The sequence below is a fragment of the Bemisia tabaci genome, chromosome 1, assembly GCF_918797505.1.
Source record: "Bemisia tabaci chromosome 1, PGI_BMITA_v3".
Lineage (NCBI taxonomy): Eukaryota > Metazoa > Arthropoda > Insecta > Hemiptera > Aleyrodidae > Bemisia > Bemisia tabaci.
In genome coordinates, this window is record NC_092793.1 from 2,911,455 (window position 1) to 2,937,262 (window position 25,808).

General features: G+C 36.6%; 1 protein-coding gene across 1 annotated transcript in view; it reads left to right on the forward strand.

Annotated features, from left to right (window-relative positions):
* LOC109032192 (T-cell immunomodulatory protein) overlaps positions 1-25,808 on the forward strand; it is a 58,768-nt gene that overhangs the window by 12,335 nt on the left and 20,625 nt on the right. Inside the window, exons 3-12 of the mRNA XM_019044189.2 lie at positions 1,318-1,574; positions 2,448-2,632; positions 4,437-4,646; positions 5,419-5,700; positions 7,371-7,554; positions 8,434-8,595; positions 9,300-9,447; positions 10,735-10,936; positions 11,962-12,102; positions 12,606-12,698. Of these exons, the coding sequence (XP_018899734.2) occupies positions 1,318-1,574; positions 2,448-2,632; positions 4,437-4,646; positions 5,419-5,700; positions 7,371-7,554; positions 8,434-8,595; positions 9,300-9,447; positions 10,735-10,936; positions 11,962-12,102; positions 12,606-12,698 (1,864 nt within the window). The remainder of the gene's footprint in view (positions 1-1,317; positions 1,575-2,447; positions 2,633-4,436; positions 4,647-5,418; positions 5,701-7,370; positions 7,555-8,433; positions 8,596-9,299; positions 9,448-10,734; positions 10,937-11,961; positions 12,103-12,605; positions 12,699-25,808) is intronic.

Genomic DNA, 25,808 nt, shown 5'->3' on the forward strand with positions numbered 1-25,808 from the left:
TTTTTTATTCGTCAATAGTCAACATTGGAATGAAGTTATTGTTTTAAAAAATTCAAAGAATTAGTACCTAATCAACACTGCGTTAAAAAAAAAGATTACAAGTCCTATCAGCCTTATCTTGTTTTTTTACTGAAAATATTAATCAAGAACTTGCATGCATAAAGACTGATCATCGATAACAAGGCAAGTGCCAGAATGTTGATCTCAAGCTATTCACATTTTTATCTCTGAAAACTGTTTGAAAAATACCACTATCGCTATTTTTCAGACATTCTACGCATTACTTCATTTTAAGTGACATTTAGCCCATTATGCTGCATTTTGTCCTTGGTGAGTTGATGCCTAGAATGAAATGACATGTTGAATTAAATTTTCGATTTTTTGGCTCTGGGCCCGTTACGGATTTAGAGTCTTCATGTATGAACACCTCTTATATTTGATATTTTTTTGCTCTCACCATTTATTAAAAAACAACGAACATTCAACCAGAGGAACACATTTTAATTTGTCATATTGATGTTTTCCATTTATATTATTATCAAAGACTACCAATTATCACTGTAATAAATATCCCTTGCATCTTATCTTTATTTTCGCTCCTGCATGGGAAGTTTTTCCCAAAGCTAAAAATTTAGTTAAAAATTTAAGGTATAAATAAAACTGCAATCTTTGTCAGTTTGCTTATTAATTTACGTTATACCAGAAAATATACCAAGAAAGAATAACCAATTTAAGTACGGATCTGTAACCATCCGTGGATTGCAATTTTTTTCTGGGCATCAGTACCTGTATATTTTCTGAATCTAATTTAGGGAGGGTCATGTCTGTAAATTCCTTAATCACTCTGAGTTTTTAAATTTTAATACCAAATTACCACACTTATTCGTCATTGAAGAGTGTGCATAGGAATGTTACAGATCTTTACAATAATTAGAATGGTTTAAATGATGCACTTGACAATGGGTCTAGGCATATTTTTACAAAAAGGAAAATTTTTCTCACAATTTTTCTTCATTTATTATTTCCCAAGGTACAACTTTACAATCTCTCTTTGAATTTTAAGCAAGCATTTTTAAAAATTAAATAAGAGAACGTAGGGAGTCAAATTCGAGAGTTAAGTTCCTAATTTTTCCATTGGTTTGAGCAGAGCAATAGCCAGGAATCCTTGGCAATTGGGAAGGGATAAATTATGAAGTCCGAAAGTTGAGCAGCGTCTAATTAAAGAATGATTTCATTTGATTAAAGATGGTTATGATACACTTGAAAAAAAAAAAAAAACTCTCCGTCACTCTAATTTGAATATTTGTTAATTTTTAGGATTTTCAATTGAATTTGTTGAAGCTAACATCACCAATTTCAACCAAGCAGAGCCTCATAGCACCACCCTCATCACTGCCCACAAATCAGTTTCATGAACAAATTTCGAAATTGATCCCTAGGAAAGTTACAAGAGATGAATTTCATCAGATGATCCTAGACAAGAATTTATATCCTTGTTTTAACAAAGCGGAAGCCATTATTCCAGTTTGCAAGCAGTTCTCATGGTCTCCCCAAGGACTCAATTATCGTAATAGGTAAGCACAATCAAGTGTGTCCAAGTATCTGCTCTGTCTGAAAGATATTTAATTGTCTCCAAGAGGAAACAAAACTTGCAGCATTTTATTCTTAGATGCTTCTTTGAATTTTTACTTTACTATTGCTCAAGGCAAGTTTATTTATGAACCTTTTTTTAGCTGACCCTTTGTAGACTGGCATATACTACATTCACGTTAAACTCTTGACTGTCCCCGGCCACATCTTTGTCCTATCATTAATAGCGGATAGGAATGAGAATCTGTCGTGATCAGTATTGGTGCCGACAAATATCTCTCTATCTAATCGTCCTAAAGTGCATTCGGATTGAAAATTTCTCATATGCTGAAAATAAGAAAACCTAGTGAAAGGATGGAATTTTCCCCAAATTGACCGTTTTTGTCGGTAAAATAAGTTATTTTTAATAATTTATCGGAGGGTTTGATTTTCTGCTAAAGCAATTGCTGTACATGAGTTAGGGGGCTTAAAGGACAAGGCGCAGAAGTGCAGTTTTTGAAAAAATTGAGACTTTAATGATTTCAAGTAAAACTAGTCTTATAATGCATTTTCTGTGGAATGTTTGCTCTCAAATTTCAATTTTTAAGCATCCAAAGTCAGTTTGAACTTTCTCTCCGCCAGAAGGATTCATGTAATTTCGAAACTTCAAACATGAGTTTCTCAAAATAGCGTAAACTGCATTTCTGCGTCTTGCCCTCTAAGCCCCTCATGATATTCAGGTACCTATTGGTATTCTACTATTATTACTCACTTGCAGCAGTACCTATCTGGATTATAATTTTATGGATGATAAAACTTTTTCAGGTTTTTTCCTGTCATTTTAACACCTACATATTATGTTTCATATGCTTTTCTAGGTGTCTCATGGTTGTCCTAACGGATACAGGCTCTTGCAGTATTTATGTCAGAGGCAAATTAAAGATGGTCTTACACAAGAGTATCTCTAATGAGTGGGTCAAAATATGTGCCAAGCAGTGGGACAGTGATACCCTATCTCATTTTAATGATCTTCAAGAGAGAGTCCACAAAATTAGTATAAAAGGTTTGGATCCCCTTACTTATATAAATAAAATCCACATCGTCTCAAAGACAATTTACCACCTATTTGAGTAATCCGTCCCTCAGAAAATTCATTAGCATTAACTAGTTTGTGCGGTAAAAAATTCAGTAAAATTGTTTTTATGTGTTCAAGATAAGACAAATAGACGGTGAAACTCCTAAACCACATATCTCGTTTTCGATGCATAAAAATCTCGACTCCTGTTTCATTTTTTTAAAAAGAGAAAAAATCAACAACACTCCTTGAAATTTTCTCAGAATTTTCTTTGCACAGAGAGAAAAAATTACCTACGGAAGTATTTAAGAATTACCGTTGAGTAGTTCTACATTTAAAAAATGAAATATGACAAAAAGTCTACAATGTCGCACACCTGTAGTTTCACCATCGAAAAGTTAAACATATGAAGAAATAAGGTCGAAAGGTTTGAATAAATCCTAGTCATCAATACTTTTGTAAACACACAAATTGTCAAAAGCACACACAGATTGATCAAAAATGATACCCAGTTGGATTGAAAATAAGCCTTCCAATGCTGTAGTTTTGTAAGTTTTTTTATTGATTTTAAATATTTTAGATGAAGAAGAAGCTGGACCTCTCTGGAATATCCATGAGTTTAAGGTAATTTGTCCCGGGTTCTTGGCATGGTCGAAGTGGGGTGCGACATACGACGCCTAAACTTCAATGGCATTGAAAAATCTCTGCAGATTTTGACTTTTCAACCCCAAAAAAGCACCATAGCCTCTTTGCATGAGTTTAAAGAATCATTCTTATCCATAATATCTGCCAAATTCCCAGGAATGACAGGATTCTTCTTGGAAAAAGTTTGATACATTAATAAATCTCCACATCAATTGCGACGTTTTTTTCTCAAGAAGAATCCTGCCCTTATTTTACTAAATTTTGCAAATTTTTGGTTGAGAATGATTTATTAGGCTTCTACAAAGAGGCTGTCACCTTTTTTTGGCTTGAAAGTCTAAATTGCTAAGATAGAACATCCAAAAAATTGTTCTCTTTTGAATTTTTACACTCAATACACTCATTTTTGAAAAAAGAGTCAACAATTGACTGTTTTGAAGTTTCACCATTTTTCGTGTCAAGTGCGTACTTCTTTATCAAAAAGCGATTTATTGAAATGTTTTGAAAAAGAACTTGTACAAAGCACTTTGCTAGAATTTTCACGTCAGGAAAATATTAATTTTTTTTTACTTTTTAATATACATCACATGCAATAGTACTGGACTCCCCATTTTTTCCTTTTTTTTTGATAAAATGGTACTAAATGTGTCGGTTTGAAGTTAAGAAAGCTTACATATCTTTCATTTTTCCTATTGATTTATCCTCAGTAAATTTAGAATATAATTTTTCACATGTTTAATGCATGAAAAATACTTTTCGGTTTTGGTTTTTTGTTTGAGTCAAGTGCAGTTTTCACTTTTTTCCATTTTTCATTTTTTCTCCCATCAGTTTTACACTTAAAACGAAAAGTTGTTTATAACAATATTTTCTCTGGTTCCATGACATTTCTCTTCCATGAATTTTCATGGCATCTTGCTTTCTAAAACTGCTTCCAAATCAACAGAAAAGCTTTTGCAAATGTATTCTTTTCCAAAAAATACAGAACCTGGTCTCCAATGGGTCTTGCCTCAAATGTGTTAACCAGGAAGATATGAAGTGTGCATTTCACTCAGTTAGTTGTAGTTCGCTATCTAAAATTTTGCACTGATCAAAAGAATTATTTCATTTTCTCAGTTGTTTAATACTTAACTCCGTGGGTTGCTTTGTACAGAAATTGTTTGGAGTCATGCTGCAGGTGACTGGACCAAAAAAACAGCACTTCTTGTTTGCGCACACGAAAATATGGAAATTAGCCTCTGGAGAGTGGAAACCATGGCTTACAACATGAAGGCAGAAGAAAATATGTTTCTAGATCTCCTCAAACCAGATCTTTCATCAGATGTTAAACATATGCAGTGGACACAGATTAGTTGTACACAAAGTAAGAATTTCTTCGGGATTTTACCATTTTTCTCTCTGTCAGTTGAAGAATGATACTCTAGTGCAATCTGTAAAGTAGTGTTTTGACGAAAAGTTTATTCTCGAGTGTATCTAAAGGGCTAAAAGAACGTTCATCATTATTATGTTCATTGATTGTGTTCTGTTTATGACAGATATATTTTCATCTAATGTTCAAAATTTTATTGTAACCCAATTCTCACTTGAGATTTGAAAATAACTTAAGGGTGACTTTTGACTTGCCTGGTGTAATGGACAATAGACTATTCTCAATAGGCTTTTTTGTGGCGAACTTTTTGTGAGTGGCACAGGAGAACTGAAAACCTCTCCCTCCCCCTTTCACAAAAAAATCTAAACTTGGTGCGCCACATTCAAATAGGGTAGGGTGTCTCCAACCTTTCAGTTCTGTCTATCCCAATGACACCTCAAGAGCAGATAACTGATTTTCTCCATACTAAATACTTATCAGATTACATTCGTATCATTGCCTTTTTCTCTTTTTTTACATTTTCAATGTTAAATTTGAGGCGAAATGGAAAGATTCTGAATCCAAAAACTTGACCTTCATCAATGACATTCTATCAATCGAAGTAATTTGGGTAACAACTGCTAATCGGATTTATTTATGTCTTTTAGGTAATTGATTTTTTTTTTTTCACACCAGGAAAAGGTCGAAGTGATATTACTCATTAACAGCACACTCACTAAGAAGATTAACTAATAAACTAAAACATTTGAATCCATTCCTCTTCCAGGCATCCTGTTCATTTGTTGTTATGATGGAACCGTCCATGGCTTAAATTTGAAACATGATGAAATGCTGCTTTCCTGCAATTTATCATCAACGTTCATTGTGTGGGACCATGCTGATCTAATTCTAGTCTCAAAAATCATTACTCTGTCAAGTAGTTCGGATGGAAATGAAATTTTGATCGCAATGTTGAAAGGTTTCCATGTAGTTGTTTCATCCGTCAAAATAGAAAGTTCTACTCCTGCTCAGCCAGCATTGCTTCATAAATTCTCCACGCAAATCACAGGTACTCTTTTTATTGCTTTTTTGTTTAATTGAATGAAAATCATTCAGAAAGACTTATCCGAACAGCTTAACATTGCTGTGTATGAGAGTGGACCAAGAACTGGAGGAACAAGGATGTTAAGAAATAGGAGTAGGAAAGAAAATAATTGGCTGAAGATGCTGAGATTTATTCGACAGAAGGATGAGCAATGGAAAAGGTTTGGTTTGGGTGATTCAAGCAAATGAGCCCATGATAAAAAAAAGTAAAAAAACTAGTGAGAGTTTTAAGTGCCTCATTGTATCATACTGACAAAGCACTGCAAATAACGGGTACTGTACATCGATATCTTTCAAAATTTAAATCAGTGCCCTCTTCAAGGGAAATCGCTTTAATCTAGTTTTGTTTGATGCTCATGCAATATCAGGGTGGCCAAAAATCCGGAAAATCTTAGGAAGTCAGGGAATTCAGCTGATTCAGTTGATGCTCTGAGTGAAATTCTCATTTTTCTTTAAAGTCGATTCATTCCATGCAGGGCCAGGCAGTAATAATGTTTACAATAATAATAATAATTACATCATTTAAGAAAGTGGACTAACTTATTGACAGCTTTGCCTAAGTTTCACTGTTCTCATTACTATCAACAAACAGAGCGCAAGTGTCAAGAGAAAGTTAGAGATTGAACAAGTTTTTGTCTTTTTGAAAAGTGAAGGAATATCCATTGAATGGTCAGGGAATGTAGAGAATTTTCAGATTTAAGAATTATTTTTTTTGCAAAAAAGTCAGGGAACTTTTTTTGAAGAATCAGGAAGAAGATACAAAAAAATTGGTAGCCCTGAATATGTTATGAGACTCACCTTGCTAAGTGCTCCTTCCTTCAAATCCTTCATCCTGTTTTTATCATTGCTAATAGTCTGGTGCGTTTTCAATTGGTTAGAGACTGACTGCTTACAATACTAATTCAAACTCTTTGTCTCTGAAAAGATCCTGTGCATTTTCCTAACTTCAAACCATGCTTTCTCAAAGCCAAGTAAACATTGAGTTGCTCCTTTATGATGAATGCGGTCCAAACATTAAATGTAAAATAGATCTGTCACTCTATTTTATAATTTGCATTGTGGTATTTCACAATTATATTCGTTAGTCATTAAAGCACATGAAAATATAGGAAAAAAGTGTAGATCTCAAGTCGTCTAGTTTTTCTTTTTAATGCTTCCCGAACAATATTTTACAGTTCAAACGCACGTTTTGTAAATTGGGCATCAGCTTTCTATTTTAATGAAAAATAACTTAATCAGCCAATATACACATAATAAAAGAACAACTTAATTTGGGGAAAAGGCTGCAAAAAAATAACAAACGATGAACAAAACCCGGAACGTTTCAGAATAGTGACAATTTCATTTTCAACCAGTACAAAAAATTAAAAATAAAAACGAGCCATCGATACGCTGTTATGGCGAGACCGAGACATTGACATTTCTAGACTTTTGCGAGACCGACATTTTCTATTTTAATTTTAGGTTCCGCGGAGCCCTTAGTAACCCTGGGACTGCCAATGATGGGAACACCTCAATCTGATTCAATGAATGGACACTAGTGTTTCATGTTGTGTTAGTATATATTTTATGGCATTTTTTTGGATAGAGCGTGGTTGCTGAAATTGAAATTATATATTTTGAATTTCATTACAGGATTAGAAAAAATTAATGATGAACATTTAATTTGCGGATTATGGAATGGTGCTGTTCATTTAATTTCTGTGAAAACCGGTTTATTAACTGTAGATGCCATTGAAAAAGATATCTCTTATGCAAATTATTGCTGCCAAGGCCTTGCACTTTCAAGGAATGGAGCGTTTGCAGTTTTATGCAACAGGTGAGTGGCTTAAAAACTGAGTTTTTTTAAATGAAAAAATATCAGTAGCAAATGCGTCTAATTTTCATTTGAATCCTTTTTTAGTTGATCTCAGGCCAACATGTAATATGTACCGTAGAGTTTTGATTATCTGAAAGCACTTCCAAATGGTGTTTTTTAAGTTATCTTCATGTGAATGCAAAGGAATTGGCAATTTAAGTTAACGGCTCTAGGAGGGAGTTCACCCTCAAATTTTTGAAAATTTCCAATCAATAGACTCCATCCGAAAAAAATTTAATTTGCACTAAAGTTCACATCGAGAATTGATTATCTTTTCTCCTTTAAAATCACTCCCCAAGAAATTTCTGTCGTTAAAGTAACATCATAAAAGCGTCAGGATCAAAAGCCCATAGATTATAATACTCAGGATCTATATGAGTAAGAAAAAAAGGTATTAAAAGTGTAAAAATGTATCCTTCATTTTTGGATAACAGGAAAAGTACTGTGGATTTTCACCACAAATTTTCAAATCTGATTTACTACCACTCAAGGTTTTTAAAATTTAGTGAAGAAAACTTCATCCATTCAAGACTACATATAACTGTTTTTGCAGTCTTCTGAAAGGTTTGGAAAAATTTGCTTTACGCCTTTTATGATCCAGTATGCCTCAGATATGCCATAAATAAGTTGGCCCTGCATTAATACCAACTATTTCAATCTTGCAAGAATTTATTATTTTCATATAGTTTATTACCAGTCGTTTATTTATTATGTTCTGATATAAGTTTATTCCTTCAATCTCCTTTGGCTTCAATGCAACTAAGAATAACTTGTACATACACTTAAGGAGTTTTCAAGAATCATGTCATAATATCCTCTGATTTCTATTTTTTTTTACAGCGTTTCTAAGTTTTTTGACCACTCCAACTTGCGGCAAACAGCACATTTTTACCTAATGGCATTACCCAAAGAAATTATTGACCCAGCGTTACTAATCGAATCCTCTTTGAAGTCAAAATCATCAACTGTGAATTCAATTGCTGATTGTTTAGCATCTTACAGGTACTTTTTATGTATTTTAATGTTCAATCCTTTGTTATTAAACTTGTGTCCTTTAAAAAAACCTATAACCTGTCAGATAAATTTGATGAAAAACAAAGACAAAACTCAATTTGAATGTAGTCATCTCCTCTCAGTTTATGACAATAAGATGGACCATAAATATGAATAGAATCATAATCATTCTGTGTAATGATAATCATATAAGTGTGACTCACATAGTGTAAGTAAATATGCTTTGCTGTGTTAGTATTTGTCTCTTTGATCCAAACGCTGACTCCTAAAATTACGATTTGCTAGAAGACGGAAGAGATTAATTTTAAAATAATCCTTGACTTCATTTCATCATTTTTTAAGGAGACCAACCACCTCTTAACCAGCAGTAAATATGGTGTGTGATAACACTAACTTCATGAATACCATTGTAGTTATTTTGAGTTTTCTAAACTTGGGCTCAGAAAAGGTGACTGTTGGATACTTTTATGTAAGTCTCCTACTTCTAGAATCTGTGACATGTGGCATCTTAAATTTTATGATAACTATTTAAGAAACATTATTTTATTCTGTTTGATCTGTTAAATACTATCCTGTATGAATATTTCCTCAGTTTTTACTGGGTGAAATTTAATTTCTCTCTTGGTTATTTGTTTTATCTTGAATTTTATGCGTGTGCTGTTGGAGTGTTATGTCTTTATTTTATTTTTTAGGTTCAGTATTGTTTCTAAAGAGCAACCAATACCACAATACTTGGAAAAGCTGGATGATTTATGTGCTTTGCCGGATAATGTGCTCCAAATTTACCTTCGATTATTTCACTTTTTAGCTCCTTGTGATCCTCTTGAAAGTGAAAAATGGGTAAGTTCTTGTGTCTGTCATCAGACATTTTTGCTTTACTCTCCTCTGTTTATAATGAACATTTTCATCATGATTTGTCATAAACATAAGTCGTAGCACTTTCCTCAAATATGTGAGGAAAGTTCACATTAGCTAAAGAAAGTTAATGTCTTTTGGTGCAGAAAGGCGTTATTACAAATAATTATACTCTCTTGCCAACGAATGGATCAAAACATGTATCCACCCATTGTACCATGAGTACCAAAAGCATGAGTTTCGAGATGAATGCAACTTTTTCTCTCCAAGCGTCATTTGAATTGGCTCGTGCAAAAGCGTACGATGTCCAATACAGTGTTTCAGAATTTGAGTGAACGATTCCGTTGTTATTTACAGACACAAGTTGGTTTAAGAAGTTAGGAATTTAGAACAATTTTGTAAAAAAACTCCCAAGTGTAATGAACTGTTTACTAAAGAGTTGGATCTTATTCATCAGTGTCGTTGGGCAAAAGAAATCACTGCAATTATGAAACCCTGTATGGGACACCAGACGTTTTCGCACGAACTGATTTAATTACTTAAGAGGGAAAATCCACCAGTGGACCTGGAAGTTGGCACATTGCAACAGGAAATAGTCTCAGTGAAATTAAGTTTTCTTGCAAACTCTGTGATCGATTTTCTATGAATTGAGTTTGTTTTGAAGCAGGGAGTCTGTCTTGTGCATATCTTTTTACCTGTCTAATTTATCTCTATTCGTTCGAAAAATATAAAGTAGAGAGCCTTACTTTTTGGATAACACGGATACTTTGATTTGTCCTTTTCTATTTTTCATTTTTGTCCATTTCTCCCTCCACGCTTTTATTTTTTGTAGGGCGTATCTCTCGAATAGATCACCTATTCCATAATGTAATTGGGGCAAGTGACCCCTTTGCAACATCATTGCAGATGTAGGTGTCTTTTTTAACTTGAAGTAGGCTCTAAAATAAAAGAAAAATGGGAGCGAAATATTGATTTGTTCATCAACTCATACATTTTATATACCATATTTCCTGCTCGGTTTTTTAACCAATTTCAAATTTATCAAAGATAATTTTGCTTTAAGACGCTTGGTGCTACTGATGTAAATTTCAAGACTGCCTTTTTTCAAAGGCTTAAAGCCTAAAAATAAATTGACGCTCTTTGAAAAATGCCACACCAAAATATGCTCACTCCGTCATTCTTTGACGTCGTTTGCCATGAGGAACTCTTTCCTCATATCTGTTTGTTATTCATTCTACTTAGTCTAACTTACATCCTTTTTCCTCTGTGTAGAGAAAACTGTCGAATCTCATCACAACTGTCCTTTATGCCCGATTTTTCACTCGCAAGAAAGTTTCCAATCCTGTGGTGATTCAATGGCTGTACAAGACAGTCAAAGCTTTGGATAGCAGTTTCAAGGAGTTAATAGCAGCCTGTGAACAGTTGGTCTCCTCAGCTGGTAATCAGAAAGCTGTATGTGTGTTCTGTGATGGAGATATCCTTTTTTTTCTACATTGCTATTTTTAGCTGCCTGAAATTTTGAGCACATAATTGGGCAGTGGCAAAGAATTTTTGAAGGGTTGTAGAATACCTAGGTGTTCTCATTTAAAATCTTGTGAAAAAACCAAAAAGTTCATTAAAAAGTCAATAAAACTATTTCTAAGGGTAGGAAGAGCGAATCAAAATCCGATCAATCAAAAGCCAATTGATAGCAAGGCGATGCCCGGAAATCGGTTCAGTCAATCAGCAAACGCCATTTCCCTTGCCTGCTGAAAACGTTATGAGTGCACGCCAAAAATATCTTTTCAAATGTTTCCCATTTATAGCCTTTTCAAAACTGAGTTTTCTTGTCGTTTCGATTTCAAAAAAATCTGGAAAAATTCCTAGAGGTTCAGGTTGTTCTGGTCTTTCAGAAAACGAGTAACTTAAATTGAGTGTCACAGACCCATTAGATTGGAAAACTTTAGTAAATAGTGAAGTTACACATAACTTAAGAAAGCTTTAGAAAACCCTTAGTAGAATCACAATAAAGAATTCTCATTTAGCTGCCTCGTGGTTTTGAACCAGGCTGACTTTATTTTTGGTCCTTTTTTTACCCAAAGGAACTAGGAGAAAAGGAAATGTTTCAAGCCTTACCTTTAATAGCAAATGTTTGAATCTTATAGATTTTTTTTCCTTTTTCTTTTTTTTCCTCGTTCCATGCTGTAATTTTAACTTTACTCTTCGTTTTTTTTTTTTTTTTTTTTTTTTTTTTTTTTGGGGGGGGGGGGCGACTTGAAACTAAAAAAAAATTTACCAAGACCATTGTGAAGATTACTCAACATTTATTTTATGTGGCATTCTTTCAAAATACTTCATAAAAATGCACCGAATAAGAAATAAGAATGAAGAATTTTTAATTCCATAAACGGCTACTAATAATAGTTTCTTCTTCTTCTTCTTCTTCTTCTTCTTCTTTAACAAAACAATTGTATTTTTTATCTACCAGTTTATTAAGATGTTTTCCTTATCCTTTTACACATGTTAGCGATGTAAGCTTTGATCACTTTAGTTGCAGTTCTGGCCATAAAGTTCCTATTTGCGCCTTTAGTTTCCAGCCTTGTTTAGTCATTCCGTATTGTGTCTGTGATGGTTGTGGTGCAATAGCTCTCCAAGAATCAGGTAAAAAAGTTTCGATAGTATTTTTGACTGAAAACACAAATACAATCTTCATTGCATGTTAAATTCTTCTTCAAGTATCTAGATGTAAAAATATTTAATGTGCCATTATTTGTTTTCGCAAGATGTCCAGCTTTGCTGTATATTTTGAAATACTCCTTTTATCAGCAATCCAACAATGACATCTACATATTTTATTTGAAATGCTAACACTTCCTGTTTTTTAAGAAAATAATCTGTGGATTGGAATCCACATCAAATAAATCGGTAGTTGTGTATTTTTGCCGTCGTTTTAGATTTTTCTCTCTTTAGATTCTTTTACGCCATTAATTCCTCTTTGTTTAGTAATATATTGATTCAATTTTTGATACATACCTCAAGTAGTACTAAACTTTACACTACTTTTAGAAAATGTCCAAAGAATGGTGAATGCCTAAAATCCTTATTTTTATATTTAGTCAGATTTACTACGATGTTGAAAAACAATTTTTTCTTCTTTGTTGCAGTATCATCTATGGTGGAGCACTGTGTGATTTGTGGAGGCGACTTTCAGATAGATCTCACTGTTTCAGAAACTCATATCTATGATGGAGAAGCAGGTAATGATTTCATTATCAATTTACTCAAAAAATTACGTATCATATAAACCCTAGCATGCAATTATTTTCGGACTGTCAGTTATCAATTTTAAATATTCTTGTATTCATTTGGATATAGTTCGGTCAAGATATGAAGCATCAAGAGGTAATCTGGACAAAATTGCAAGACAAGGTTTCTATACATTGATGAATGCAGGAATATGATTAGAATCCAATTAAGAGACGTTCCTCAAAAAGCTGCAAAAATATTACCTATTACCGCTTACCTATATTTCGGTGCATTTAGGGTTGCACTAGTTTCCCAAATTCGTCCTTAAAAACGAAGAGAAACAATGACTCTACAGACGTGAAATTATGTTGATTTTCACATTTTCAGCTTCAACTTCCTGTATTGGTTTGACTTTTCATCAATTAATTTTCGAGTAAGTCAGATTCTGTGCAAAGGTTTGTCACGGCATTTCGTTGCCAATTTGTGCTCTCTCTAACACAATTTTAGATTGCATAAATATTGCAACATCATTGATAATCATAGCCTTCCAGGAATAAAATGAGAATATCTTATTTTTTACAGTTGTGATGCATGTCCATGGTGACTCTACCAGACCACATATCTAGACTGCGGTGTTTACAAATCTTCGCTCCCATTTTATTTTTTTGAAGGAGAAAAATTAATATCATTCCTTGAAGTTCATACATATTTTTCTTCTCATATAAAAGAAAAATCTCTGAAGTATTCATGAATTGATGTTGAGTGTTTTTTCATTAAAAAAATAAAGTATGACAGGAAGTCTGCAACGTCGGAAACCGAGTTATGTGGTTTGGCAGCTTCACTGTAGATGTGTATTATTGTTTGTTTTGAAAAATTCTATGTGATGACAGATTTCTGTATCACACTTACTGTTTTAAAGCAATGATTTGGGAACCTTATCACATTGCTGGATGTGACGCTAATTTTCTGAGCTATCTCAGCTATACTGCCGTGCTAAGGAAGAACGCCGTATGAACATTCGAGGGTTGCCAAATTTCCCCGGGTAAAACATGTATTTTGTAGAAAAATTATGCATATTTTCCCTTGAAATTTATAGATACTTTAGAATAAATTGCGTACAAAATTGTCTGAAAATTTTGAAGAAAATTATTCACAAATTTCCCAGTAAAGTCCATTTTTATTGAAGGAAATATGGAAACGTCTGAAGGCTCATACGGCGCGTGGCGCTCTTCCTTAGCACGGCAGTATGTGCGCCTTCATTTTTGTGTGATACCTCATGCATTGCAGCGCTTTGCCGCGCCATCGTCTCCGAGTGATACCTCTCCTTACAGAGCAATACAGTTGACTTACAGTTGACTCACGAATTCACACTGCCACCCTCACTAAAATATGAGCCCTGCGCCTGTATTTTTGCAACCGTGTATGTGCACCAGGTGTCCGTTTGATGAGCTCATGAAGAGCCGCATCTGATCAAAAAGTGCGAGAGATATACTTGACAAAACATCGTATGGAACAAGATAAGTTGAGCCTTGCTGCTCCCGGTCTACGGCCGTGCTTTTGGGAACTCCCGTTAAAAAGCATTTAAGTGGTTTTACCGTCATGAATTCGCACTACCACCCTCGCAAGAAAGGAGCCCGGGCTTGTATTTTTGTGATCGTGTTTGTGTCTTGTACGTTTAAGGAGCTGAAAACGAGCATTTGATTGCGGCAACGTTAATTTAGTTGCTTTACAAAATTAATAGCCTAGGAGGTCGCTGTTATGTTGGTCTTTCGCTTCAAAGCCTCTTAGCTTGTTTCTACAAAATATTTTGCCAACACAGATGAAAAATCAAATAAGTTTTTACGGAATTCCGTTGACTAGTTTTCCGAAGACAAAATAGAGTATGCCAGGTACTCTGCACTGTTGCAAAAAATGATACGTGGTTTCGCACACTGGTAACTGATATCGATCGAATCCGAGGTGTGACGTCTCTGAAACTATTAAGGTGATTCGTCAAGCTCAAGTAACGCGGTCAAACTGGCATGCGATATATCCCATCAATTAGGTAAAAAATCTTGGCAGATTTTGAATTTTTAGCAAAGAAAATGACTACAGCCCCTGCGCATGAGCCTAAAGGATCATTCTAAACCCAAAAATTGGCAAAATTCAGAAAAATGAAAACAGAATAGTGTTTGGAAAAAAACCTCGCATTCGATTCAGCTATCGATTTCTGCATCGAATGCGAGGTTTTTTTCCAAACACTAATCTGTTCTCATTTCTCTGAATTTTGCCAATTTTTGGGTTTAGAATGATCCTTTAGGCTCATGCGCAGGGGCTGTAGTCATTTTCTTTGCTAAAAATTAAAAATCTGCCGAGATTTTTGACCTAATCGATGCGATATATCCCATGCCAGTTCGACCACGTCACTTGAGCTTGACGAAGCACCTTAATGTATTCGTCTTCAGGGCTCATTAGCTGGCGTTTAGTGACGTCTCTCCAAAATCGCCGTGCCCATCGACCTTTGGGGGGTTCCTGTCTAGTCTCGACCAGTCTGTAGTAGGTATCTGTGACGTCGAAGTGAGATGGGCCGCGCGTGAGCGAGTGAAAAGTAGGAAAGGAGTGAATAATTAAAAACTGATAAAAAGTGTTAGAGGCACCAGGGTCAGAGCCGCAGCAGTTGACCCTTTCTTGCACTTCTCTGCTCGTGCCTGACCTCAATATCATTGTAAGCTTATGTTGAACCAACGTTCATGCAAGTGCCCGTAGTTAATCTCGCGCGATATTAATAACTTTTTCGACCCGACGGTGCATAGTCAGCTTATCACAACTCTTGATTTTATTCCAATTATGCCCAGAACGGTCTTTCCAGATGTTAAAATCTCATTTTCTTGGGGTTTTCAATAAATTAGCGGGGATAGGCAGACCCGGATTTCCTTATGGGAACAGCTGCTCCCAGCGGCAAATTCCGATATTATCATTGAATAAAGTGAACGTAGCCGAAATGCTGCGAGCAACCATTACTTCTTCCAAGTCGCTCACATTGCCTTAAGAGATATTGCAGGCGAACTGGTCGAAATAAGTTAGGAGGAACTATGCGAATGAAGTGTTAACCCTCTATGGCATAGCAATACGAATTCGTAACATCATATTTTTGGGGTTTTTACAAATTGAACCTTACCCCTCTAGCATAATTTTGCAAAATTTCGTTAGTTTTTTCTTCTTTTGAAAAATCGATTCCCTTAAATTTAAAATTTTGCACAAAATTGCGATTTCATCGCATTTTGCAATAAAACCGCGATTTCATCGACGGCGATCTATCGCAATATTATCGAACAAAAAATCGTGATAAATTGAGATAAAATTTCGATTTTCGCAATTGACGTTCGACGAACGTCAATTTACAGAGATAAAATCGCGTCGAAATTGAGGATAATTGCCCTGGGGTTGACGATCCTAGCGGTTTTATTGTCAAAAGTCGTTAAAATTTGCAATTTAATTTCAAAGCATGGCGATTTTTCCGGTGAATTATTTACATAATTATTGCGATTTTGGGAACGGCGACCCACGTACCTTAAAATCGACTCGCGGCGAAGTTGACGAGGCTACGTCGCAAAAATATAGAAGCTGGTCGGAGAGGAAAAATGAAAGAACCTACCATCAAGACGGGGAGATGCGGGCAGAGAGAGAAGTTTGGATCGAACTCCCGCGCGGAAAAAAAGTTCTTTATCGTTGGTTTTCAAGTTCATTGGGAATGAATCGACCGGCTCACGTCGCTTCGGTCGGAAGCTAATTGGTTCGAGCAAATTGTGGAAGTTAGCGCAAACAAAGTTCAAATTGGCGCTTGAGCGGGAGACGGAACCTTTTTCGCGAGGGCGAGGGCTGAGGAGAAGGCCTTTCTGCTCGCATCAACACCCCAAAAAGAGCCTCCTCGTCCTCGGTTCATTGGATACATTTACTCCCGTTTTACCGAAAAACGCCGTATAAACCTTCAGGCGTTGCCAAATTTCCTTCGATAAAACACAAATCCCTTGGTAAACTTATGAATATTTTCCTTCTGATTTTTCAGATAATTTTGATCGCAATTTCATCTGAAGTTCCTGAAAATTTCAAGGAAAAACATTCATAACTTGCCTCAAGAATAAACATTTAATCGGAGGAAATTTTGCAACTCTCGAATGATCATGCGACGTTCTTCCTTAGCGCGGCAGTGTACCTCTCACCTCTTTTTTCCGCCCCTTAAATACTCAACTTCCTTCAGAGAAAAAAATGGAAACTGTAAATCGAGCTGGCTGTTCCAATGCACTGGAAAAAAACACACATTGGATCTAGAGTCCAGACTCTTGAAAACATCGACAAGAAAAAATACTCTTTGATTCAATCGGATTTTTGCTTGAATCAAAACGAAATCCGCTTAAATTAAGAGGCTTGGTTCTTGATTTAAGCAAAAATCCGATTGAATCAAGAGTCTTTTTTCTTGTCGATGTTTTTAAGAGTCTGGACTCTAGATCCAATGTGTTTTTTTTTCCAGTGTGGAGAGACTGTTACCTCGTATTCAATTTTCTCGAGGCAAAGTACTCGCGCGTGTACTCGTCATTATTGATTTAAAGAAGAAAAAAAAAGTCAGTTCATCGGATACATTTACCTCTCACCCCCCCCCCCCCCTCCCTTTCAAATACTGAGCTTCCTCTTGAGAGAAAAATGAAAATGGTAAATTGAGTCGACTGTTTCACTTCATATTCAATTTTCTTGAGCTCAAGTACTCGGCGTGTATAGGTACTAGTTTTTATTTATGGATTACATTCGGTCGTGATTCGATACATCGTTTGGTTCGGAACAAGAGAACATTACCTCCAACAAAAATTTTAGGATTTAAGTCGGAAAAGCTGAAAATGAGAAATTTCCTAACAATTTCACTTTTCATTGCTATTTTTTACACATAAGAATCAAAAGTCTATGACAAAAAACCCGTTCTCTTAGATTACTCAATTGACTTACGTGGTCGAACAGGCATGCGATATATCACATTGATTTGGTCAAAATTCTTGGCATATTTTGAATTTTTAGCAAAAAAAAAGGACGATGGCCTTTGCGCATAAGCCTAAAGAATCATTCTAAACCCAAAAATCGGCAAAATTCAGAGAAATGAAAGCAGAATAGTGTTTGGAAAAAAACCTCGCATTCGATACAGAAATCGATAGCTGAATCGAATGCGAGGTTTTTTGTTTCCAAACACTATTCTGCTTTCATTTCTCTGAATTTTGCCGATTTTTGGGTATAGAATGATTTCTTTTTGCTAAAAATTCAACATCTGCCGAGCTTTTTGCCCTAATCGATGCGATACATCGCATGCCAGTTCAACCACGTCACTTAATCTTGATGAATCACCTCAAGGCTACGATTACATGTTGAACCAATCGATATTGATACAATCTCGAATGGCCGCAAGTCTACGGTGTGATATCCACAGTACAAGTCTATTAGATTAAGGAAGCTTTCATTGGTGGAATTTGGGAAGCGGCGCCTCATCCTGATTGGATTTGAGGCTGTAAATCATAATGCGGCCTACGTCGGGTTGTCCCGCCATGCATCATACGCCATGCGTAACGTTCTAATAATTACTGCCTCTGCAATTCATTCCCGTCTCAAACCCCTCCGTTCGTCGCTCCAGCCCAAATTGCACGAAAATCGCCCAGCTTACTCCTTCCCTCCCTCTATAACTCCATCCAGAGTCCGTGTTGCCAAAACAGCTGTTAAAAGCCATGTTTTCTCAATTGAGCTCACGCATCATTCGGAACCTTAGGGTCGTATTCATCATAGTCGTCAGTTCCTTTCCTTAGGAGGCTCCATTTGTAGGGTGTCTAGGTACTCGTCCGGAATTTCCGGAAAGTTCGGAAATAGTATACTGATTTTTTAAGGGCGGTCCGGAAGTACTGAAAAAATGCGGAAATTCCGGAAGTTGGTCCGGTTTTTTTTTTGGTCATTTTTGCCGCAATTTGAACGAAAAATTCAAATTTTTGAAATTCGAATCTCGTCAATTGGATAGGCACCGAAAACGTACTGAATTTTCCCACTAAGGAGATACTGATTTCTTGGGAATGTACTGAAAAAGCACTGAAAAAGTACTGATTTTTGGCCAGCCTGTTTTATTAGACACCCTGATTTGGTTTGCGTTCTGATCAGGTTCAAGGGAGCCTTGAACATAGCATCATGAAAAGGACGATTTTTGCAAAATTTAGCATTATGGCTTCGGCATAGGAATACAATTATTGCTGCTCCGTTCCCATCTCGTCCGTTGAAGGCAAACTTGACGATGTCTTCGCCGCTTGCAAATGCAAGACACCTGACTACACCAAGCTACGGACCGAGTAACCTACGTTTCCCTAGGAGGCTGCCCATACATATTTTGACGAAGGGAGCTGTGAGATCCTTCATATTGCATCATTAAAAGTACAATTTTTAAGAGCTGCACGCCTGACAAATTCCAGCAGTGTAACTTTGTAAATGGGTCCTTGAAATGGATTACATCACTTTACCAAAACAAAAAAGCCAGGGCCGGATTTACCTACTTACCGCCCATGGGCCGCCTGTATTTTGCCGCCCCCTTCTCATTCGTTTTGAAATACCAATAAAAACCATCAAGTAAGCGTGCCAGCGGGGGAGGGGTGCATAAAAATCGTTTACTCGTGTTGGACATATTTTTTGGGAAAGCCCTGTTAACACTACTAGTAAAAGTTCACGGAACTTAGCGCGAATGTTAAGTTCCGTAAACCTATCTCTGTGTGGACAAGGCCTTCCATTCATAAGAAATGAACGAACAAATTATGAAAGAACAAGCATGGATGTAGTTTAATGATTTTAACTTCCGCCGCCGCGCCGCGCAGACTGTGTTAGACGCAATGCGTGAAGTATTCACACAGTCTTGTAGGCGCTATGAGTTTTCACGCTGACCGCACTGTCTTTGGCGCAATGCGTGAAGTATTCATGCATTCTTGTAGGCGCTATCCGTTTCACGCTGACCGCAGTGACCGCACTGTGTTTGATGCAAGGCGTGAAGTATTCGTGCTGTCTTGTAGGCGCTAATATGTGTTACATGCCGACCGCCGCGCCGAGGGCTTCTCCTTTTCATCTCAAGTCCTCGTCATCATTCCTCTCTAAGTCGCGCCGTTCCAGGCCAAATTGCGTGTTTGGTTTCTCTCTTAACTCGATTAATGAAAGGTGCTGTCTCTTTCATCACAAAAAGACAACAAAATTAGAAATTACTATACCCTTAGGAAATGAGAGATTTTGTCGCCTTTTCTCGTTTGTAATTTTTTTTTCAAAATTCGATTTTTTTTTTAAAAAAAATTGCAAAATTTGCCGCCCCCTTGATTTGCCGCCATGGGCCGCGGCCCATGTGGCCACCCCCTTAATCCGGTCCTGCAAAAAGCACTAAGTATGGATGTAAATATATAGTGAGCTTTGTAAATTTTAAGGCAGGTTAATCCGCTTTAAAGTTTGTGAAACTTGTAACATTTTTTTCTCTGTATTTTGCACTTTTTGCGGAGGTAAATCATTGTAGGTCCGTGCAAGGATCCACTTCCAAAATAATGCTGAATTTCTTCACAAAAAAAAATAAAATATCATAGTATAGTGAAAATTTTGAAACGCCGCTAAGGAGTTACGCGCTTTCGCACTTTCGCCATCGATACCCAAAATTTCGATTTCCTAAAAAAAAATCTACCGAAAGGTAAAAATTTGAACTGTATTGAACCTACCCAGAATGCATTGTGCGAAAGAATATCTACCTTAATTAATGTCCCTCGCTTCTTCCTTGAGATGGCCAATCACACGATATCCAACTAAATAGGGATTTATTCCCCCAGATTTTGCAACATCATTTGAAGCCTTGATTGTTTCATGCCTCTGATTATGACGTCATTCTAATTATTTATTGCTGATGGCCAAACTTAAGGCAGGTTAATTTGTACCCTTTTTAAGGCCAATTAATTTGTTGCGTTGTTGCCAGGTATAGTGTGAACGAAGTAACATTTTTGATTTTCCTTTGAATGTATCAGTTGGAAAAGTTGAGCTTCAGTCGCGGAACACCAACTCTGCTTTGTTTCCTGCCGAATTTTGGAACTAGGTTCAAGCTGTTCTGGTCTGAATACTTAATTACTTTACGGGAAACCTTTTATAAAGTCAGTTAAGTCCTTCAGGACAAAAATTCGTTGATTCTCGGATATCCGGTGACCTTGTGGTTTGACAGTTTTGTTTCGTCCCTTCTTTTCCCTTCTATTTTTCTCCTCTCTTTTCCTTTTTCCTCGATGAGAGGGAGGGACGAAGGGGTCCTGAGGGAGGGCTGTCCTCCCAGCACGGGTAGTCAGAAGTTCCATATACGTTTCGGTGGTATATAGCACCTAATTGTAAGTTTTTAAGTGCAAATCGAGATAAATACATCAGTTGTATTACATTGCAGATAAATTATTTTGTCGGAAAAAATTGCAGTATCGGTATAGCGGGCGTAAGTAACAGAGACTGCTTTCAAGCAAGGAATCTTACCGATTTACCCCAATTTTTCGTATTAGGTAAAAAACTCTATCGATGAGACCACACTCTTCTCGTAGAAGTTCGAGAATGACTTGAATTCTCGGGTGTAACGTCCTCAACCTGGCTGGATCTAGGAAAGATCAATGAAACCTTTTTTTAAAACATACAAATGTTACTACGGATTATACGTCTCTTTCAAGTTTTTTTTTTTTTTTTTTTTTTTTTTTTTTTTTTTTTTTTTTTAAATTTATTTTTCTCCTCTTTTTTTCTCTCATCGACTGCCAGACTGGCTGTTACAGTGTTACCTGCAACAAAAAATCCAGACACCAGCCAGTCCTTTCGAGTGAGTTAATCTCAAGTTTATCGACCGAGGTCGGACGATTACACTCACAGGAAAACAGAAAACACGGAGTTCTAAAATTAATGTGGCATATTAATGTGAACTTGTGGTTATTCACGTTTGCACTCTGCTTGGCATGTTAATATGCCGAACTGAAAAGTTGAAGTTAAACGAATATTTAGACCGAACCCAACGCAAACGGGTAAAAAACTCCATTAAAACACAGAAACAGAGTCAACTTAGCTTTAATTATTAACTACATGCATTCGTCAGATATAAATCAATTTTTCACTGGGACAAGCATACTGGAGTTAATTTTTGGTCAACATCGAGCAGAAGGCGCTAATTCTGTTTGACTAGAATTTTTATCGGGTTGTACGGAGAAACCATCCTCCATCCCACATTAGTTTTTTTTTAAAGATGCTCTTTAATATTTATTTAAACAACTTAAATACAAGCTTAGCCAATTTGGAGTAGTTTCCAACTCTTCGGAAGACAGAATGAAATATGAACTCAACTCCCACGATGTTTTCTATTTTTATCGAAATTTAATTTTACCGTAAAGAGCGTTTTATTTTCCTGGAACGAGACACATGCTTTTAAAAGGCTTCAACTCCTAGCATCCTAAATGTATAAAAAAACAAAATTAATTTGCTTTGGACGACGCCAAAAGTTCTTTTCTTTTTGAGTTTACTTAAACATTTTAACCTCACACTCCAGAGTAAATAATAAAACCCAAATCCTACACTGAAAAAAATAATAGGTATGTTGTTTTAGCACGTGAGGTGTCAAAAATGTGTCTGGTGATCCCAAGATGCTGCCTTTACTGCCCTCGCAGTTATCTTTACATCCTGTGAATGTAAATACAACTGTAAATACAACTTTTTTGACATCCTAGGTGCTAAAATAACATATAATTTTTTCAGTTTATCCCTTCTAGTCATTTTTATGTTCCTCAGGGCCGGTCTTAAGAAGTCGCTTCGGAGGGTCTGACGCGTGGAGAAGTGATGGCTTATTCTCAACCCCTTAAAAAACCCACAAATCCCTAGAATCGACCCTGAAACCCTAAATCAAGGAGCCATTAAATCCCCTTTTCTCGAACAGATCCTCTCTAATGACACTCTATGTCTATGAATGGCTGTTGATTCTGTTGAAATTTTGAAGGAATAAAAAACAAACAAACTGCAGGGGGGAAATGTGAATACTTTACTGTCATGCTCAGGAGGTACGCCGTATTAAAATTCGAAAGTTGCCAAATTTCCCCGAATAAAAAATGTATTTAGAAGAAAGTTTTGGTTTTTGAAATTTTCAGATATTTTATATTGAATTTGTAATAAAAGCGTCTGCTTTCTAAAGGTCTTGATACACGATCAAATTCCCGAACCAAACTAGAGTCATCAGTCTTGAAATCGTTACTTCGCCCAATTTTCAAATGAAAACCTGACAGAAATGTTTCGTGTGGCAAGGAATAATGAACGGTGACACTCCATTTTCAAAATTTTACGGCCCGTCAAATTTTGATCAAAGAGGATTGTTGCATGGTGACCATCAGTTATCAACTGGTCTACTTTAATCATAATTGGTTCGGAATATGATCGTGTATCGAGACGGCAAGAAAAATATTTGCAATTTTCCCTGTATTTTCGCATCTCGCCGGAGGAAATACTCTGACGGTTCGTACGGCGTTCTTCCTGAGCAAGGCAGTTTAAGAGCGTGTCCGAGCATGTATTCGGTGCATCTATCCATGACGTTTGCGTTCAATACGCCGCTGAATCGAAAGCCGAACGATTAGTAAGTCCCATTCCCATTAATGATTCAATTTTGCCGACGCGAACGCCACACGCACTCGAGCGCATCGCAATACCGACAAAAATTAAGCAATGCGATGCATTTTTATTCATTCAATACTTCCGATGTTTTCGCTCCAACGTAGCTGTCTGTTTACTTTCTCCGAGTGTTTGCCCACAATTACTGGATCGTTCGCGATCTGCTCGCCTACTCACCCGCCGGGAAACCCGAAGAGCTTTTTTCTGGAAGCTCCCGCACAGTTGGTAAAAACTGATATGATCGGCTGACGGAGGGAGGGGGCAGGAGATGTGGGATGCCTCTCCCCTCTTCACCAAACAATCCTTAAATTTTTGTCGTAATATCTAGGGGCCGTCCCTATCAATGGAAAAAAAGTAGCTTGGATCTTGAGCCCAGACTCCTAAAAACATTGAAAAGAAAAAATGCGCTTGATTCCATCGGATTTTTGCTTGAATCAAAAGGAAATCCGCTTGAGTTACGAGGCTTGGCTCTTCGATTCAAGGAAAAATTCAATTGAATTAAAAGTGTTTTTTCTTGTCAATGTTATTAGGAGTCTGGACTCTAGATCCAAGCGATCTTTTTTTCCAGTGTAAATTATGTAACGCTCTAGGTGGGAGTGGGGAGGGGGGTCGAAGAGAGCGTTACGCCATTCTGTCTTTACGTGTTAAAGGATATGGACCTACGTCACAAAAGCGTTACAAGGGGAAGAGGGGGGGGGGGGTCAAAAGTACGTTACGTAATTTAGGGACGTCCCCTCAGAAATTTTTTACTTTTTGATCCCCCTCATCCAAAATTTTTGATAAAATGGCCCCCTCAAGAGAAATTCGGAAACGAACAGCTCCTCTCCTCCCCCCCCCCCCTCATGAAAAATGTCTGGCCGAACCACTGATATGGACATCGTGACGATGGTGCATGCAGGGTTGCCGCAGTCAGGGAAAACCGGGAAATGTCAGGGAAAATGACGAAAATGTCATGCCGCAATCACACGCTGAATTTAGCAGCTGAATGTGGAAGTCAACAGTCATCGCCCAACGGCTGAAATTTAGCAAATACGAGTTATTTTCATCCAGATGTGTATCAAATCTACTCGAATAGTTCAAACGAATTCAAAATTGGTCCGATGGTTGCTGAGAATCGTTGCTAAATTTTGCGCATCACGCGCAAAATTCAGGTATCGGGCCGATGACTTCCACATTCAAGCCACATTCATCTCCCACATTCAGCGTGTAATTGCGGCATCAGGGAAAATTTGTTAAATCACCTTCATTTGCTTTCTAGAATAGGTGTGAGGTTTCAAACAACAAATTTTGCCTGAAAACTATTTTCAATTATACCCTCTTAACCATCCGTCAGATCTTCAATTGTCCAAGAATTTCACTAACATGTGTCAGGGAAATGTCAGGGAATTTCATTTTCTAAATTCTGTGGCAACCCTGTGCATGAATATATTACCATTTCTTGAATCGTCGTTGGCCACACGAAGGAACGTATCTCCATTCCAATGTTGCAAAAATGACTCGAACAGCTCAATTTTTTTTCAAAAACACAACATAGCCATGCAAGTTCAAAATTTCGCTGCTTTCAGCGTAAAATCCGAAGGAAAATCGGTGGAAAACGCTCAGTTAGAAACTCGAAAACAGTTTTCTAGTAAAAATAAAACGTGCGAATGGAATTTCGCATCATTGAGTTTCAGTTCTGTTCTTCCGTCTGGGAAACCACGGAATGTATCCCAGATTAATCATTTTCACTGTCACTTCATTATTTCCCGCAAATCTTCTTCGACCGAACCGTTATGATGCCGTGCTAAGGAAAAACGCCGTATGAACATTTGAGAGTTGCCAAATTCCCCTTGATAAAACATGACATTCATGCATATTTTTCCTCGAAATTATCGGATATTTTAGATTAAATTGCGTACAAAATTGTCTGAACATTTTGGGGAAAAAATATTCAAAATTGTATCAGTAAATTCGGTTTATATCTAAGGAAACTTGGCAACGTCTAAAGGCCCATACGGCGTTTTTCCTTAGCACGGCAGTATGAGGCGCGGCGCAAAAAGCACATTAGCGCCTACAAAAGTGCAGGAATACTTTACGCATGTTACTAAACACTAGATTCCAGGCCATGACAAACGCAACAAGGAACAGCCACTCACTAAGGCGCGGCCAAATATTTTTTGAAAAACTTCCCGCAACCTAAAATCCAAATACAGGGACCCAAATTTTCTAAATGTACTAAAACAATGTTTTATTGCCATGTGTTTGTATAGTGTAGCAGAATATTTAGCTTAAGTTCTGTAATCTCTTTTCCCCTTCTTTTTTTTTTTTTTTTTTCTTATATCCTAACTAATTTTGACATATTTGTTTTCGCCGTTATAAATGTGCATTTACAAATAAAATAAATTATTATTATTATTATTATTGCGCATAACACAGTGCGGTCGCTGGTTGGATGGTTCTCTTTTTCTGTG